The sequence below is a fragment of the Convolutriloba macropyga genome, chromosome 14, assembly GCF_964194025.1.
Source record: "Convolutriloba macropyga chromosome 14, txConMacr16.3, whole genome shotgun sequence".
NCBI lineage: Eukaryota > Metazoa > Xenacoelomorpha > Acoela > Convolutidae > Convolutriloba > Convolutriloba macropyga.
Window position 1 is genome coordinate 23,814,925 of NC_134481.1, and position 19,651 is coordinate 23,834,575.

Here is a 19,651-nt window from a genome sequence, read left to right on the forward strand (position 1 = left end):
TTAGAGCAGTTTAACTCATCATCAGTGTTTATTTCAGTTAAAATGGGGTTAGTTTCATTAACAGCTGTGACTTGTGCTTTCTTTCTGTTGACCTCGATCGGTCAAATGCATCAGAAAAGTCAATTGAGTAGCAATAACGACGATTTTGCCGAGTTCGATGATGAAGAATTTGATGGCGTGTCATCACAAACTCATGAGCGAAATGAGCCCTCTGAGCGGGCAGATAATTCCAGATCGATGGGGCAAGATTTGGGATCTGGTGGTGGAGACAGTACAGAAGATGAGGATCCAGGTGTTGATGACGTTGAAGAAGTGGAGGATATTGAAAAGATAGGAAAAAATGGAGCCGTGGACAAAGATTTCAAGTCATTTGACGACGAACCCGAAGATGAAGACGACGTTTTAATTGAAGAAGAGGTGAGTTCGGAATCGATCTGGAATGAGGTTAAACTGGTAAACTTTAACGACCCCATCCCCTGTATGATATACCCATTTGTAATTTATTGCTCTCAAAAAGAAGTTTGTAGCAGTTATATTAGTCCTGTGGTCTTTTTTTTACGATTTTTCGCTTGACCGATTTTTCCTCTGAGCCATTTGACTTTTCGTCCTTAAAAACGGGTTAAATAGTAGGTAGCGCCAGGAGGGCATTAAGTGGCCGAAATTTCATCGAAAATGTTATCAGGAGACAATTTTATGGTGTGAAGGGTGGTTCTTAATCTTGAAAGTTTGTCCCACTCAGTCATCCCCCCTCCCACTCACTCCCCCCCTGCACCTGGTGATTTGAACCGTCTATCGTCCAGCCCTCCCAATCATACCCTAATTCGCAGCTGGCTACTACCGAAGCCAACCGCTCGCCGGTCGTTTGAGAGTAATTCCCCGACGTTAGTCGGTTATATACTCTAAATATAACCTTGAAATGGTAGCACCATTTCTTAACTAGGATTCACAACTATTCACTGTGGACGGATTCGTGTTCTACAAATACCAAATGAGCTCATCTATGGTCACCTTCGGTCTGTTCAATTAGTTCCTTTTCAGACAGAGCAACCAGCAGGGGAGAAAAAGAAGCCGATGGGAGATCTGTTCACTGGGGTGAAGAAAGAGGGTCTGAAAGTGATCGATGTCCCTGAACACTTGAGAACCAAATGGGACGGGTTCTACCTGGAGTTCCTCCTTCTGATCGGATTGGTGTCCTACGCTTTGAACTTCTTCTACGGCAAACAGAAGAATCAAAAACTGGCTTCAGCTTGGTTAGTTGTTCAACGGGTCAGTCAGCCAAAAAGCTATACTTTCCAATCCCGAAATGTTGGGATTTTATGGCTAGCAATGGAAAAAAGTTATTCATGGCATAGGCATAGTGACAATGGATGTTGATAAATAATTTTTCTTTGATTTGGTTGCTCTTTGCTCTCAATCAATGCCTGATGCGGTTGAAAAGGACTCCCTGAATCAACTGCAAATAATTAATAGATTTCTTCGGATTTTTTCTATTTGCGATAGAATTAAGGTACAATATTTGACCTCAGCGTCTGGCTAATTTTTGGTATTTTTGCTAAGTTTGCGTTATCAGACCTAAACTTCTGGTGAAAAGGTATTAGTTTCATTTGGGTCTGTTGTTTAGGCTTGATACTACACGAACTACGCTGGAGCGTAACTTTGCGGTGGTTGGAGACGACGGTACCTCTAAGGAGCCCCCGAGTGTCACTAGTACTGGGTACTCACCTGTGCTGATGAAAGAGACTGAACATGTCTTCTCCCTCTGGTGCTCAGGGCGAGTCGGATGTCAGAGTCTACTCATAGATCTCAAGGTAGCAACTTATTAACTCGAATGGAACTTCCGAGGATTTAGTACTACTTCTTTCTATTTGTCAGCAACGGAAATTCAAAAGACATTATATAATTTCAGGGTTACACCGTCCGGTTACATTGACGAATACGAATTTGAAGGCAATTTTTCCATAAGTTATCCAGCTGTCACGGTTCCTTTCTGTCAACTATTTAATTATCGATAGATTTTATACTGACCAAGTATGAACATCTTCATAACCGCTCAGGGTGTCTGAGGGCTAGAAGAAGAGTTTATTTATCCATCTAATACTTATTAAACAATACATTTGCAAAACAACATTTTGTACAGATGGAAAGGACAAACAACGAGTCACTGCGAACTACTATTCGGTTTACCCAGGCGATAGATCAAGAATTCATGAAGCAAGTTTTACAGAGCATATATAGTACAAACGGGGAATTATTAATCAATAAGAAAACAAATATCCGCAGTTTAGCAAAAACTTGGTATAACGCTAGAATCATTAAATCAGGCCCAACAGAATTTTTAACAAATTTATTTTCTTAGAATCCAAACGGTAATTGAGGAAAGGATGAATTTAATGATTGGTGCAATCCATCTTGGTTATCCTTGTTTGCCAAACGAAGTATCCTGAAAAATGAAAAACAACCCTTTTTACTAAAAAGAACCTAAAAAACAACACAGAATTACAAAATGGGCAGCATGAGGCCCAGATAGAAGCCATTGAAACAAGATATTGCGTTGCAGTAAAAGAACAAGTCTTTTGCACCATTAAAAATGAGAAATTTGGCGCCTCGTGAATCTGAGACCAGGAGCAAAAAAACAACTGTGCCAGGAAGACATGAGCTGCTTTGGGCCCCAGGTAGTGGTTAACTACTTCCAGTTCCAAATATCGAGAGAGTGTTTCTATAACAGCTAACTGAAGCGATGCATGTTGATCTCTCAGAAGGTCCCGTTTAGTCAGGCTACAAAATTAGATACGGATTTAGATCATTTTTACAGACGAGTTGATGGCAGAAGTTGTTACTTTTTGGGAGTTTAGATAGGTTTAAATTTTAAGTGGCATCGATTGCTGGTGTGATGACTAAGTATTAAAAATTTGCTCATCCTTGTTCTTTACTTGGAATAGAATATATTCCTCATAACATAAACACTTCTTTTTTCAAAAAGGCAACCGAATTGTTATACGCTTAGTTTGTCGCCTGCTTGTGAATTGCAAACATTTTTAGACATTATAGTAATTCATTCCCTGGCTACCAATTTTGTTAAAATTTCAGTTGCAAAGTTTGCCTTCACAGTAAATTGCAATCAGAAATATATTCCAATTCAAGTAAATAATTAAGAATGAGGAAATGTATCATATTTGTTCGCCATGACATTTATCAATACTTTGCAGTTAAAACCCTCGCAACCCCTGATCGGTCATAAAATTTTTACACATATCAATTTTCATTAATCGATTCGGACTTTAACACCGTAGATTGTAATTTGTTGAGTTTAAAATTCGCGTTATCGAAAATAGAAACAAATTTAAATAGTTCTTGAAAGATAGCTGTGCGACGAGTATTGACTCCTCAAAGGTGTAAACATTGGAGCTGTACGACTATTTTGACCCTGTGTTGTTTCAGTTTGTTAAGAGGCAGGATATCATATCTCTTATCAGCAGAATTATGAAACCAGCGAGCGATCTAATGGTAACGTATTCGTGTTCCTGCAGCCTTATTACATGCATTCTGCTGTCATTATTCAGCCAATAATTTGTTTCGCTGTTTAGGAAGTAAATGTTACTCTTGACGAGGAATTTGAGCCATTGATATTTGCGTTTGGAACTAAGAAGGTTCTCACTAAGAACCTCAAAGAGCTGCAAGATCTGGTAAGTTCGACATCCTGGTTAATTATACTAGAAAGATCTCGATCAGATTTGCTGCGTTTGAACGAAGTTCTTTTAAAACATTTAAAAACCTTTTGTTTATCGTGCTTTGATTTACTCCAGTCGTTATGTCATAACTTGCTTGAAAAGAACTAGTACTTGAGAAAAAATTGCCACTATCTTTTCTCTTCCGTGAAATTGTTTGCTGATTGAGGTGCTCTGATAGGCTTGAATGGGTTTTATTTTTGCAAAAAATGACTGTTTTCACTGAATTTTTCTTTCAATTGTTGTTTTAGTTGTTCTTTCTCTGCGGCTTCGCCTGATCTAAAATTCTCTCTCAATCACAATTTCAAGCATCTGAACTCAATTGGCGGCAATTTAATACTAAAAGTTAAATGAAAAGTGCGCCGAAACTGGTGTCGTTTTTTTACTTTAAATCTTATTAGTGGTATATGTTAAACTCTGATGTGGTTATTTGAAGCCCATTTTTGAACTTCTTGGTCCCATTTAGCCCCCCCCCCCGTCTGAAGCAGGCTGCAATTGATTAGAACTCCCACTGGTGGTTCGAGAGCAATTCTTTTGACGTTTAGTTGGTTATGTTTTGACTTCGCTTTCTGCAAGAAACTGGCGAAACAACCTCAGGACCAAGAAGGACAGGGTAGGCAGTATTTGATTTAGAACCAAGTTTGGAGAAATTATAATTTCTTTTAGGGCAAAATTTTTGCTTGACCGATCTTGCTCTGGACTGAACTTTCGCTCTCTTGAGATCATTCCTCTCGAACGAAGTTTGAAGCAATTATTGCAAACGTTTGACTTCAACTTTAGTTCTTCATTTTGGAGTGATCTAAGTTGATCTCGTTCTGAAATAAAGTTGCACCTGCCTGTCATTCGAGAGGAATTTATCCGACGCTGGTCGGTTTAGGTTTTGAATTTTTGTCGAAAGAAATGGGCTAAAATAGTGAAGCCCGAGGGCACCTCAAACTTTTACACAATGTTAGGTCAACTGTTTTATTAACTGACCACCAAGCAGTTAACCTTAAGCGAATTAGGGGCAAACATTTTCAAAGTAGTAATTTTGGGTGATGAAGTAAATAGTGAACAGACTGGCGTAATGATTAATATGTTGAATATTGCTAGCACTTTTTTGATGCTATTAAAATGGTGACGGCGAGTTTTCAAACAAACGCGTATAAATGTAGAATTTAGATTGACCAATTAGAATTGGGATGTCACTATCCTATCACAGATTTTGCGCAGATTTCAAGCATTATGAACTTGAGAACAAAGCACCACACCATTGCGGGAAAAGATAGAGGCAAATGAAGTGAATAATAAAAATTTTTATTTTAGATCTTTGAATCCGGTTTTTATGCAGAGTTGTCAGGCTTTGTTTTGACTTTATACTTCAGTTCTGTGTTTATACTCGTCTGTGTTTAATTGAATTTAGTACCGTGTAATCAAATAGTCATACAAACATTTTTAGCAAATCCATTTTGTGGAGAAATTTGAATTACTAATTCTTTTTTTTTAAATCTCAAACATGTAAATTCGAATAACCCCAAGGTTAAAATTACATGTTGTAATATTATAAATCAAACATACTACATCTTTCCCTTGAATAACTAAACATAATAATAATAATAATAATAAAAAACTAAGGTTCAGTTTCTAGTTCTCGTGAATTATTTTATAAAAATAAACTTTTAAAGCCTTCAATTTTTTTGTCCATTGGAACTCGTTTGTGTCTTTTTTGCATCTCTTCCTTTAATTCTTTTTTAAATTTTTTCTTTGATTTTTCTTTGATTTTTGCTGGCATCTACCGTTTTTGCGAGTCTTTTCGGGCCTTGGCCATGCGTCGATGTCATTTGATATAAATCTATCTGAACCAATGAGGTAAAATATGTCAGTTTTTGCCTTCTTTATTGAGCAATACAATGCCCTTTGAGAAAATAGTATTTGCATATTGTCAATGATACGTCTGCAATTTTCACTAGCGCGGTGGGATCCGCGCCAATATGGAGAAATATTATTGCTGACCAGAGAAAATCAGAGTACGAGGAAATGGCTGGACTGTTACTTCTCATTTGCGATGTATGTCCAATTTTTCTTTGTTTTTTGTTTGTTTTTGGTTTTAAATCATTTTCTGTGCTCAGCCAGTGGTTTAATTTCGCGTTTTTAAAAACTGATTTTGAAATTTGAAGAAAATATGTTTTAAATACAATTTTCATACGTTTTTTAAAATTAGTTTTAATATTTTGACCATTTTTTGCAACGTATTTTAATTCCTCGAATCCCTGTAATCTTTTTTTTTCATTTTTTATTTAGGCAGAACGATGACTGTGTGATGATCGCTAAATGAATATATAGGTACAAGCTACATGTAGAAGTCGATGCTTCATATGAAACCTTAAGTATTCAGGCCAAACGGCTGAATAGATCGAAGAGCAGCAAGGAGAGAGATTGGTCTTCTGTTCATAATATTAATAGCCGCCCTCATCTTCTCAGCCGGCTATTATAGCGCTCCTATTTTTTTTTACAATTCAAAGAATTTGAATTGTACTGGGGCGCTGTCTTTTTTAAGATCTGTTCACACATTTTCATGCTTTTTGAAGTCAAATTGGAGTAGTGATTTTGGTCACGCCGAAACAGGAAGTGGAGCGGAAAAGCGAGTGGTTTTGCGGCGTGAAGTTTTTTCGCTCTAAATTTAAAGTAGAGTGAGAAATAGGTGTTTGAACAAAAATTGGCTTTCTCGCTAGTGGTTTTTTGTTCACATGCGGCAATTTCACTTTGATTTTTACAGTTTTTAATAGCCGCCCTCATCTTCTCAGCCGGCTATTATAGCGCTCCTATTTTTTTACTTCGTCGAATAAAAAAATGTTTCTTTACCTCATTTTGCCGCCTTTTCAACATTTTGCGTGAAATTTTTTTGACTTCTCTAGGCTAGTTTCTCTCTTCTCTCATTCTAATAAAAGTGATTTTGAACATCAGTTGCTCAGCAAAGCAATTCAAAATGAACAGCGTTAGTACAAAATGGATGTCAGAAATAGAAACGGGATAAACCCATAAAGCCCAATTTTAGATGCCCGCTATTTGAACGTCGTTCCCATAAGTCTTAGTTACCATCTCTAATGCTTATTGTTATTGATAGTGGCCCCTGTAGCCTCTCTCTAAGAAACAAGTATGTTCAACTACGAAATGCCATCAAAATAAATCGGACTTAAAAAGATGTTTTGTACAAAAATCTTTTTTTTTTCAATATCTTCTGTTTTTTCAATCCCAATCGTGCTTATTGGAATCAACGGCGGCTATTTTCCGGCAATCTGCCGGGTATGTTTTTTTGAGAGAGAACGAGAAAAGTAGGCGTGAAAAAATTTTCGCTAAACGAGTGAAATTTTTGATCATGTGCGGATTTTTCGGGGCATTTAGTTTTTAGTTTTAACTTCAATTTTTCTTTCAAAAGTGTTTCTCAAAATTTTCTTTACTAGTTATAGTTTGTTTGGAAGCAGTTTCTGGCCATCTAAAGCAAATATTACACTTTAAGGTTCTACATTCAGCAATTTTGCCTTATTTTTAAGTTTTTCTGGCATTTTGTGTATTCTGCTTTTATCGCTGATAGCAGTTGCGGAGTTGTGTGGTTGAAATCAGTTGTATAGCACTTCTAGTGGTCTTTCGTTCTGACTAATAATTAATTTCAAACATTTTTGCTGAAGAAAATTTGATCAAATTTTTGCTGTTTCGATGTTTTTTATGGTTTTGACTAATTCTTTTGATCTTGCGCTTTTCGCTGCAGTTTTTCTTGGTTGATTTGTAATCAGGAGTTATTTATAGGTGAGACTTCAAGTCTAGATATGGCCAAAAAAATACGCAATTTTTATTTCAGGTTTTTGATCTTGGCAGTTTCCAGTAGTGGTTTGATTTTTCTTGCCTGCGCTTTTGATGAGTGACTGATTTAGCAGAAGCTTTATCAGGGTTAGCTTGGAAGAATCTTGGAATGTAAGCAGGGCACTTTTCACTCAAATAAATTAAACAATTTTCTCATTCTCAGGTTTTTGTCTTTTATTTTTTAGTTGTTGTTTAGTACTTGTCTGACAATTATTGGGTGCGTTTCTAATGTATGAGATATTGTAATTGTTTTTCCCAAATAAATGGTTCGGAAATTTTGTTTAAAATTTGTAGAGGTCTTTTTTAAGAGTATATTACTTCGGTTTTGTCTGTCATCTCCTTTCCCTTTCCTTGAGTTTCTCTTTACCAACCCCCGTAAAAAGTTGTCGGTCAATTGTTAATTTTTTGCAAACTACCTGTTTTACAGGATCCTTCCCCAGTACATTTTTTTAATCTCGAATTTGATCGAATTTTATCAGATGGTCTATCAGTTTCTCTCAGTTAGTTTTCTCATATTTTTCCTGTTGTTGTTTCAAAATGCTTAGCATAAATATGTAGAATTTGCATTAGTGCAGTGAGGATAGTGATTTTTCGAGTTGTTTCCGGAATTCTTCCGGCTATGTTTTTTTGTTTCGTCAAGATTTTTGTTACGACCATATGACGTCACAATCACTTCTAGTCTGCTCTTTTCATTCGCTCATGCAATTTAAACTGAATTGCGTGCTTGGCGTCATTTTTCACTCTTAGTGGAACGAGTTGTTTCATTCATTGGGTGATAGTTTTTTTGTCACACGTAACTTACCTCAGTCTCAAAAATGATTTCCTCACTCTGAAATTGTCTTTTCTTTACTTCAATTCAAAGAGGTAAGGTCGAGTAAGTGTGTGTCAGTCTAAGTGGAGGTTTTTTGGGTGCAGCTAATAGAAGCAGAAATAAGTTAAAGAAATTCTTAATCGAAATATAACATCTCTGCATTTAAAAAAGTTTTTTTGGTGTTTCTTTTACTTTCATTTTGAGACTGTAGATCTACAAAGCTATTGTGGCTTTTTTCTGACAGTCTGTCAGCTATAATTATCTGTTTGGCTTATTGCTCAATAATATACACGGCAAGATTTCATGTTTTGATATAGGATGTGAATGTTAGTTTGGCAAACTTATCTCTTGTTTGGTGATGGATTCATATGGAGTCACTGCGAATCATGGCCAAACGCTGTAAAACGCATTGGCATCTAAACTTGGGCTGCATCGATTATAGGTTAATTGAAAATAAATTTACAGTTTTCAATTTTATCGGCCATCATAATTCCTGAAGTTCTATATTTTGGCGCTTTGTTGAGATTTTTCCTGAGGTATGTTTTTTTTGTGTTAGCTCATGTTATGCTCGGTTGTAATAGATTCTAATCTAATCTCAATATATTCCCATCTATCTAAATTACCTAGAGGTATCTATCTCCTATCATGGCAATCTGGTCGTCCAGCAGCTCTAGATGTAACGTAACGTCTCCCCTGCAACCAGGAATTATAAATGATGCGGCGGAGAGTTCAGGTTTCGGGGAAAATGACAAAGCGATTTGATGACGCGATTTAAGTTATTGAACAACAATCATTATGCTTAACTAAGCTAAAATTAACTATGACCAGAATCCTTGCGCCTGAGCTGTTCCAAAAAATTTTCCGAAGATTTTAATCTTTTTCTGACAAAAAAGAGAAAATCTTTTTCTCTTGTGTTGTTACAGAGCAGTTTCTGCGATGGTCGCAAGAGCTGCGAGAGATTCAAGTTGCCACAGTACTTCTACGCGGCTGAATTGGGAGAGGCTGCTGACTTCGTGGTCGATTCTGAGGTGAGATCTGTCATAAGCCCTGTGTCTAGTAAATTCTGAACAGATTATTATGTACCAAATAAGCATGAAAAGAATATAGTATATAATTTCATGGAATTACTTTCATGGAGTATATATTTTTTCATGGAATCTTGACTCAATCAGTCGAAAAATGTCTAGCAGAAATTTGCGATTTTAGTCATCAAAGAATAATTTTTGAGACCTTGTGGGAATTTTTGTCAATTGTATTGCATCGACATGCAAGATTGTAGTAAATTAATGAATCTTGGTGTATTTAAATCATTGTTAAATCTGCCAGTTCACATTCTGATGTTTATTAAAAGGATCTTCATTCGATGTCTCAATTCGCCATAAAATCTTTTCGAACCGTCAATCAACAATTTATTTTAGCTTCAAAAATTCCTCAAGACGTATCCTGACCTCCTTGACTATTTGCACATCTCTGATCAGTACAGCGGGAAGAAACCAGATGATCAAACTGCCGGTTCTGGGCCCCCTAGTCCACCCAGCGCGGTTGCCAAAGTCCTCCAGGCGAGGTTTGCAATGCCCAAATTTGGCAGGACGCAGCCAGAGGATATGGACGTCATGCTACCGTGTCTGAAACTGATGATATATTTCATAGATAAATTGAAGAAATTGAAGCTTTCGAAAGAGGTGAGACAATGACAATTTTAAGCGCGCCCTGATTTTGAGGTTGTTAATAGCCGCCCTCATCTTCTCAGCTAGGCTATTATAGCGCTCCTATTTTTTACGACTCGAAGAGGAGTATTGGAGAAGTCCTTTTTTTTAATCAATTTTATTGGAGTGATTTTTGAAGCGGGAAATGAAACGCGTGAAAAAATTTAGGGATTTTGGGGCTGAACAAAAGTTAAGAGCGGAGCGAAAAGAGAGTGGTTTTTGTTCATACCGCTGTTTTTGAGACAGCGAGAAATTGAAGTGTGCAAAAATTTTCTCTAAGCGAGCGAAATTTTTTTGTTCACGAGCGGCATTTTAAGGCAGTTTTTTTTTCATTTATTTTGGCTAAGAGGTTTGGTTATGATTTTGTTTTAATTTTAGGCTGGTTTTGGCAGTGGTTTGAAGATTTCTAGAAATTCATATGAATTTTATGATAATTCGGAGGTTTTTAATGTATTTTGCTGATTTTCGGGCTAATTTTTGCGTTTTTTTGAGGATTATTTTGTTTTACTGGCTCAAATGGGTATTGAAGAAACCCCTTCTACTTGAGCAATTTTATGATAACAATTGGTTACAGTTTTGTGGGTAAGAATTATTTTTTTTTGTCGAGAAATATGACAAAAAAATGGCGAAAGTTGGAACTATTTTTCTTAATTTTTTGCAGTTTTTCGTTTTTTTTCTGTTTTTAGCTAAGTTTCTTTGTTAATTATGACTTTCTTATTGTTTTGCGAGCATCTGGATACCTTATTGGCTGAAGGAAATTTTTCTTTGGATTTTTATGTTTTTGAAATATTAAAGAATTTAGTAACTTTTTCCAGTTTTTCAGTGAAAGTTTTTTAAGAGCTGTTTTTCATAATTTTAGCCTAAAGGATTTTTTCAAAATTCACATAAGTGGTTTTTGTGAGTACTAGTTGTTTTGATGAAGTTATTTCGGCAGAGATAGTTTTTTCGGGATCTCAATTTATAACAAAATTTGATCCGATTTTTTATCATATTTTAACAGATTTGATTTTATTGTTTTTACTTTTTTGTTTCATGACTTTGTTTCAAGATAATCATGAATTAGTGAAGGCACGTTTTGTCTGATGAGTAGTTAGATGGCGTTTAAATGGATTTTCACTTCGAGTCGTTTCCGGAATTCTTCCGGCTATGTTTTTTTTTTACTTCGTCGAACTTTTTTTCGCTTTATCATTTTTGCCGCTTTTTGGACATTTTGCGTGAAATCTTTTTGACTTCTCTAGGATAGTTTCTCTCTTCTCTCACTCTGCTAAAAGTGAATTTGAACATCAGTTTCTCAGCAGAGCAATTCAAAATGAACAGAGTCAGTATAAAAAATTGAAGTCAGAAATAGAAACGGGATAAACCCATAAAGCCCAATTTTAGATGCCCGCTATTTGAACGTTGTTCCTATAAGTCTTAGTTGCCATCTCTTATGCTTATTGGTATTGATATTAGCCCGTGTAGCCTCTCTAAGAAACACAAATATGTTCAACTACGAAATGCTGTCAAAATAAATCGGACTTAAAAAATGTTTTTAAACAAATCTTTTTTCTTTCAATATCTTCTATTCTTTCAATTCCAATCATGCTTATTGGAATCAACGGCGGCTATTTTCCGGCAATCGGCCGGGTATGTTTTTCGTCGCAACCAATGAAATTCAAGTCTGTATTTTTACTATGACCAGATTCTGGTTATCTCTTTTTTTGCAATAAAAAGTCCTAAATCTGGCAAAAAAGGTTTTCGTTGTTTATCGGCCAACAGTTTTATTATGAGCCAACAGTTTCATTCTGATCATACTTTGTTCATACTTCAAAAGCTAATTTAGACCTGTACATTAGACGCCCTTAAAGAAGAACTTTTCCACATTGTCCGCTTAATAGAAGTGTTCCCAACCCTTTGTGGGATATAAAAATGTTTTTCCTGAGGAAGAAACAGTTCATAGTAAGTTAATTGTTTCCTTTTTAATCTCTCTAGTTTTAGTGCTCAGTTATTTAATTGAGGGCAGTTGAACTTGTGTCATGACGATAATGCCCGGATTTTTATCCCCGATTTCTTGTCCAACCATTTCGCATGATGATTGAAATAGCATAATTGAATTATGAGCCGAAATTGACGCCAGTTTTCATAGACAGCTGCAACTAATTACAGAAATTTGATGTCATTTATTAATAGCCGCACAGCGATAGCTGAGGCTATTATTGGTCTTCTCTTGGTTTTTTTTACAATTCAAAGAATTTTTACAATTCAAAGAATTTGAATTGTATTGGGGCGCTGTCTTTTTTCAAGATCTATTCACACATTTTCATGATTTCTGAAGTCAAATTGGAATAGTGATTTTGGTCACGCCGAAACAGGAAGTGGAGCGAAAAAGCGAGTGGTTTTGCGGCGTGAAATTTTTTCGCTCTAAATTTAAAGTAGAGTGAGAAAACGGTGTTTGAACAAAAATTCGCTTTCTCGCTTGTGGTTTTTTGTTCACATGCGGCAATTTTACTTTGATTTTTACTGTTTTTTCGATTTTTCAGATCGGATTTTTTTCTAAATGGTTTTCCCAATCCATTCATAGTCCGTTCTAGGTCTAGTTTTCTGTTTAGTCAATGAAAATTCTTTGAATTGTACGTCAGGACTTGTCCTGCTATGTTTTTTTTATTTCGTTCGCGATTTTTGTTACGACCATATGACGTCACAACCACTTAAAATCTGCTTTTTGTTCATTCGTTCATGCAATTTCAACTGAAGTGCGTGCGTGACGTAATTTTTCGCTCTTAGTGGAGCGAGTCTTTTTGTTAATTCGTGTGATTAAATTTTTGGTCACACTTGACTTACCTCACTCTCAAAAATGACTTCACTTTGAAATTGACTTTTATTTACTTTAATTCAAAGAGATAAATTCAAATGGGTGTGTGTCACTCTAAATGAAGGTTATTTGAGAGCAGCTAATAGAGGCAGCAAAAACTTATACAGATTTTTAATCAAAATATAACATATCCTTCAATGAAAAGACGATTTTTTTTGTGTCTTTTTCACTGTTTTTTTGAGACTGCAGATCTACGAAGCTATTGCGGCTATTTTCTGGCAATCTGCCAGCTATATTATTATTATTTTCAATCGTTATAAAAGTTTGTATATCAATTTATTTTACCCATTATTAAAGGGGTTTTCTCTGCATGTTAGACCTTCCCGTTTCTGAGGTTCCCTGTCTGCTGCCATTGACATTATAATGTCGCTGACTAAGAGCTAAGAACTGTACCGAGCTCTATGCAAATTATTAGGTCCGCTTTAGACAAATATTTATGATTGCGAAAATTTTTCCGATAAAAGCAATGATGGCAGCAATGAGAGCAATGATGGAAAAGCGAAGAATTCATAAGAGTGTAAGGCAATTTCTGATACTATCAAGAGGCATCTTTAGTTGAGAAGACAAAATTCTAAACTTCAATAACATCATGTGAAACACTACTGAAATTCGCCAAAGTGAGCTTTGATCAAACCCGCTCACGCCTGTCTTTCGAGAGCAATTAGTCCGATAGTAGTCGGTTGTTTTCTTTATTAATAGCCGCCCTCATCTTCTCAGCCGGCTATTATAGCGCTCTTAATTTTTTTTATTTCGTCAAACTTTTCGCCTTACCATTTTGCCGCTTTTCAGCATTTTGCGTGAAATCTTTTTGATTTCTCTAGGCTAGTTTCTCTCTTCTCTCATTCTGCTAAAAGTGAATTTGAACATCAGTTGCTCAGCAAAGTGAACAGAGTCAGAATAAAAAATTGAAGTCAGAAATAGAAACGGGATAAAGCCCAATTTTAGATGTACGCTATTTGAACATCGTGCCTATAAGTCTTAGTTACCATCTCTTATGCTTATTGGTATTTATAGTAGCCCCTGTAGCATCTCTCTAAGAAACAGAAGTATGTTCAACTACGAAATGCCATCAAAATAAATCGGACTTAAAAAATGTTTTTGTTCAAAAATCTGTTTTTTTCCGATATCTTCTATTCTTTCAATCCCAATCATGCTTATTGGAATCAACGACGGCTATTTTCCGGCAATCTGCCGCTATGTTTTATTAATAGCCGCCCTGACTTGTCAGCTGGCTATTATAGTGCTCCTATTTTACGTCGAATATAAGTTTTTTGCTTTACCTTAGTTCACAGCTTGTTCAACATTTATAACAAAATTTGATCCGATTTTTTATCATATTTTAACAGATTTGATTTTATTGTTTTTACTTTTTTGTTTCATGACTTTGTTTCAAGATAATCATGAATTAGTGAAGGCACGTTTTGTCTGATGAGTAGTTAGATGGCGTTTAAATGGATTTTCACTTCGAGTCGTTTCCGGAATTCTTCCGGCTATGTTTTTTTTTTTTACTTCGTCGAACTTTTTTCGCTTTATCATTTTTGCCGCTTTTTCGACATTTTGCGGGAAACCTTTTTGACTTCTCTAGGCTAGTTTCACTCTTCTCTCGTTCTGCTAAAAGTGTTTTTAGACAGCAGTTGCTCAGCAAAGCAATTCAAAATGAACAAAGTTGTTACCAAAAACCGAAATCAGAAATGAAACGGGAAAAAACCCATAAAGCCCAATTTTAGATGCCCGTTACTCAAACTTTGTTCTTAGTTACCATTTCTAAGGCTTATTGGTACTAATACCTTCACCTGTGTCGTTTGTCTTCGACACAGGAGTATGTTCAGCTCCAAAATGACATCAAAATAGTTTGCACTTAAAAAATGTTTTTGTACAAAAATCGTTTTTTTTTTTCAAATGTTTTTTTCTTTCAATCCCAATCATGGTTATGGGGATCAACGGCGGCTATTTTCCGGCAATCTGCCGGGTATGTTCGGTTTTTGTTTCGTTTTCACTGCTGTTAACTCGTATATGCTCCGTATGTTTTGATAGCTTACAATCAAGATCAGGCCTGTAGTTATATCTGTTTTCGTTGCATGCTGAAGTGATGTAATGTGTTTCATACAGTTCAAACACTCAATTTTCTTTGCCATACATACTGTGTTTATGGTTGCCAAATTTTGTTGTATTCAATAGTCGCTTTAGAGCATTTTTATGTTTAATTGCTCTTAAACGAAGTTTGTAACAATTATATTAGTCCTATTGGTCTTTTTCATGCGATTTTTCGCTTGACCGATTTTTGTCCGACCCATTTGACTTTTCGTCCTCCAAAACGAAATAACTAGGTCGTGCCCAGAGTGCATAATTTTTCTCGGAGCATTTGAGCTCACTAGTCTCCAAGTATGCGACTCACGACTTATACGTATGGTGTGAAGGGCGGTTCTTAGGTTGACCCCTACACCCTCCTCACTTCACCCAATCCCTACTCCTGCATCCTTAAAGCAGCGAGCTTGTCATTCATTTGAGATCAATTTGCTCGAGGTTAGTCGGCTGTGTTTGAAATAATGGCTCTTTTAAAACAATGAAAATGTTTCTGAAATTATTTTCATAGATAAATGTAAATATGCGAAAAAAAAACAAAGGTCGCTATTGGGCGGAAGCGCCTTAATTTGCCATTTTTGCTTTTCCGCTTCCTGGCACTCAAGAGTTTAATGAGGCGAGGTGTTTCACCGCGCAGTTGTTTGGGATCTAGTTCGCTTGACTTTCGTTATTTTCTTTTTAATTCAAGATCAATAAATATTTAACAACTTTGGGTTTAGACCTCGCGGCGTTTTAAACTTTTTCGCGATTTTCTTATGCTAATTACAATCAACTGTTGTCTTTTCAATCGGCCGAGCTGCAGTTTAGTAAGCACGCATGAAAAATTACTTGAATGTTCAATTGCTCTCAAACGAAGTTTGTATCAATTATATGATACAAAAAAGTCCTGTGGTCTTTATGCGATTTTTCGCTTGACCGATTTTTTGTCTGACCCATTTGACTTTTCGACATCAAAAATGGATTAAACAAGTAGCGCCCTGATGGCATTAAGGGCGCTCAGAGTCTTTCAGCCTACTAGACTCTATGTATGCAATTCAACGAAACTGTTTTGGAGACATAAAATTAGTGAAGGGCGGCTATTAGAGTTACCCCTGCACATCATTTCACCCGTAAACCAGCGAGCGAGCCAGTCATTCACACCCCCCACCCTACTTCACCTCCCCATACACACCCCAAACCTTGCTTATTGTTGCACCCGTAACCCAGCGCGCTCGACAACCTCCTAAGCCCCCCCCCGCTGCGCTCACTCTGACCTTTCTATTAAGTTAAAGCTGGCCTCCCTAAGCCGTTACTAGCTACTTACAAAGCAAACCGCTCGCCAGTAATTTGAGAGCAATTCGCCCGACGTTAGTCGTTTATGTTCTCAATTGATATACACGTTTTCCCATTTTGTTATTGTTCACAATTATTCTCTCCAATTATTTTACGCTTTTGTTTTTCCTATTTGGGAATTATTGCATACTGGTGAAGAAAGTTTTTTGAATTACACCCTCTGTACAGATTTTCGCCCTGATTTTTGCGCTTTAGATGAAACACGAGAAAGTACTAAAATTTTTTGATATCATTGTAATATTATCGAGACTTGAATTACAGATATAGCATATTTTACCCAAGACGAGCAAAGAAAGCAGCTGTGATCCTTAAAATTTGATTTCTGAATCAGTTTCCAATTTTTTTCCTGATTTATGCAAAATTATGATAGCAATTATTTTTTCAAATTGCTATCGGAAAACAAGCAGACTAATCAAGCATCTCCAATACGGGGAGTACCAATTTGGATATAACGAAGCTTGGTTTATTTCACATTTAGTCTTATTACAGTCTTGAATTGTAATGCTCTTGTTTAGGCTCGGAGTAAGGCAGAGCGTAACAGGTGTAAGATGGAGGAGGCTATTAGCAAAATGTTGCATAGTCAGAGGCAGGAGAGTCAACAATTGAGAAAAGAGGAGAAGGTCAGGATGGAAAAGGAGAGACTCATGAACGAGACTGACCCTGACAAACTGAGGAAGCTAGAGGTCAGTACAACTGTTCACCCCCTATAGGGCTGCAATATGTAATATGTTCAAACATTACTGACAATATTGTCTAAACTGGATCAATGGGCTACTTGACTTGGGTTATTAAAAGGATTTCACCCAATTATTCAATAATTGGTTTGGTTTGACTTACCTAATGATAGGCGAGTTTTAAAATGTTTCAGAGTAGACAGAAAAGATGAGCGCAAATCTATTGATGCAAATAATTAATAAGGGACGTTAATTGATGGACTAGAAGTTAAAAGGGTGTCGATTTTTGAAAGACTAATAGCTTAATGAACTCCTAACCTTATGCGGTGGACTAATGGTCAAGCTCAAGAGCAAGTCTGTGTATTTTGTGTGATATTCTTTTTATCAAACTGAATTGACAATTTTCATGATTTACAATCCTCTAAAATTGTCAAATTCTCGATATAATCTTTTTGATTGCATTCTTCTCATTTTTAGGACGCACAGGCGAAGCGTGATCGCAAGAAAAATCAGCCCAAAATGAAGTCAATGATGGTTCGAATGAAGTAATTACAAACAAACAAACAAACAAACAACAATAAGCAGCTATTCGTCACAGTGTTACATTGACAAACAGGATACTAGCCGCTTCTTGAACGACTTTGTGCGCTCAAACATCAAATGTAATCTTTATCATCAGCAGAAAAAGTCACTCTAGAACTGACATGATTAATCAGTTCTATTCACGACTCCATTGTCATAAACGTGCATGAAATGGGATAAATCTCTATTTATTTTATAGAACCCACCGCCCATCCCCCCAACAGACTTTCTGTTTCCAACTAATAGCAAAGTGATCATATTTTAGCATCGATTATAGTTTATATAGACTAATGCAAAGTGGACTATTCCGTAACAATAGGTGGTAAGGTAATGTTGTAGAAGTACCACTTATCGATTCGAGGGAAAAGTGGGAAAGAAGTTCTATTATTATTGTTATAACAAATGATGCTACTTTAACTTGTATTCAGCCCCTAAGATTTAACTATTACTCATCTCATTTTGTATATCTGAAATCTCGTCCTAGTCACGCTAATGTCAATTATTGATATAAACTGTGCAGACTTGTCTGATAGCTTCCCTAAAGTTAATCGAAATTGGATCGAAAAGGTCAAGTTCTTTTGATTCTGATTTAACATACAATTTTATATTGAAAATTTTGAACCCTGTTTTGCGTTGCGTCTGTAAGAAATTGTTAAAGATTTAAAGCTCAAAATAAGGAAGCAAACTTTGGCTTTACTGGTGAATATGTTCTAGAACATTTGGCTTTAGAGCTGAATTTGTTCTAGAATGTTCTGTATAGGTTACGTGACTCTGCGTGAAGCCATTAAGGCGTCAACTTCTGTTTATCGAGAACTGTATAGCGGTTTGAGATGTTCAGGCGGAACTTCAAAATTACTTCTGCACAGTCACTTCACCTTGCTTGAAACACGCAACTTGCACGTTTTAAAATAACGAAAGTCAATGGAAGTCAACTTCTGGCTACGTGTAAAGGGAACTTCTGGCATCTTCTTGACAACTGTTCTGTACAAGAGCACTGAGTGTTCTCAACAATCGCATACAATTGACATTTAAATTGAACAGGATATAATTTATAAAAAATTACTTACACGATTAAATATTGCATAGCTGCAATTAAAATATGCTGTATATTAAAATTCTAATTTGACATGAACTCTATCACGAGTAACAGAGATCGAAATCTTTGGCGTTATGGATCTAATTACGATCAATAACAGAAAAAAACTGGAAATTACTCGAAATACTGAGTCAACATTGGGTAAACAATTGAGGTTGACCACCATGTTTTTGTGCCACAAAAAATTGTGATTTAAATACATAATGCTCTTAGAGTTCTTATGAGTCAAAAACAGAATACATTGTGGAATACACAAAACGTTATTGTGGCATAAGCAGAATTATATCTATATTATTTTGTAATTCTTTCGACTCAATTAAAAATAAACTGCTATGAAAGCTAAATACTTAGCAGGGAACATAGCAGATGTGTAATAACATTTTAATTTCTTGATTTTTAATAATACAAAGCTGGTGATTAATCGAAGCGAAGGTTTACTTTCTGACGGACATTAAAAAATGGTTTTTATGGTAGAGGTTTCTAGTCCAATAATATCATTAAAAGCTAATTTTTTTCTTGGATTGATTTTTAAATGCTCTCCTACAAAATTTTTACCCAGGGAAAATCTAAACTCAGTAGCAATCTGCTGTGGTACATCAAATACTTCTTCACTCAATTAAACTATCGAATTGAAAGAAAAATTGTTTTTTGAACCAAAAAATGAAATAATGATTCAAACATGAGTGGAAGTTTATGGAAATGTAACTTTAGTTTTTGTACGTATAAATTGTAGAAGTGTAGTTAGTTATAGGGAAAGATCTTAATTATAGTTGTTGTGTATTCATTAGGGGAGATATTATTCTTGAATGAATGCGTTGAATTGTGCCTCTTGTGTTTTTGATATGGCACAATTGACTATTCTGTCTTTCTGGACAGAAAACGATTTCAATTGACGCTATTGTTCACACGCATTTTTTTCCAAAAAAAAGTGCTGTTGGTTTTTTAAGAACTTGAC

General features: G+C 35.9%; 2 protein-coding genes across 2 annotated transcripts in view; one reads left to right on the forward strand and one right to left on the reverse strand.

Annotated features, from left to right (window-relative positions):
• LOC142353713 (importin-8-like) overlaps positions 1-19,651 on the reverse strand; it is a 371,797-nt gene that overhangs the window by 67,011 nt on the left and 285,135 nt on the right. The gene's annotated exons all lie outside the window — the stretch shown is intronic.
• Positions 18-18,226, forward strand: LOC142353223 (PAT complex subunit CCDC47-like). Its single transcript, XM_075405451.1, has 9 exons — positions 18-417; positions 1,039-1,250; positions 1,622-1,808; positions 3,439-3,504; positions 3,585-3,683; positions 9,297-9,401; positions 9,792-10,055; positions 16,860-17,027; positions 17,496-18,226. Exons 1-9 carry the CDS (start codon positions 43-45, stop codon positions 17,565-17,567), a joined length of 1,548 nt encoding a protein of 515 aa, XP_075261566.1. The 5' UTR covers positions 18-42; the 3' UTR covers positions 17,568-18,226.

Excerpts from the sequence above, each read along its gene's own strand:
- LOC142353223 (XM_075405451.1), top strand. The coding sequence starts at position 43 with ATGGGGTTAGTTTCATTAACAGCTGTGACTTGTGCTTTCTTTCTGTTG. Across the intron at positions 1,809-3,438 it reads GTCTACTCATAGATCTCAAG|TTTGTTAAGAGGCAGGATAT; the intron begins GTAGCAACTTAT and ends GTGTTGTTTCAG. Across the intron at positions 3,505-3,584 it reads AACCAGCGAGCGATCTAATG|GAAGTAAATGTTACTCTTGA; the intron begins GTAACGTATTCG and ends TTCGCTGTTTAG.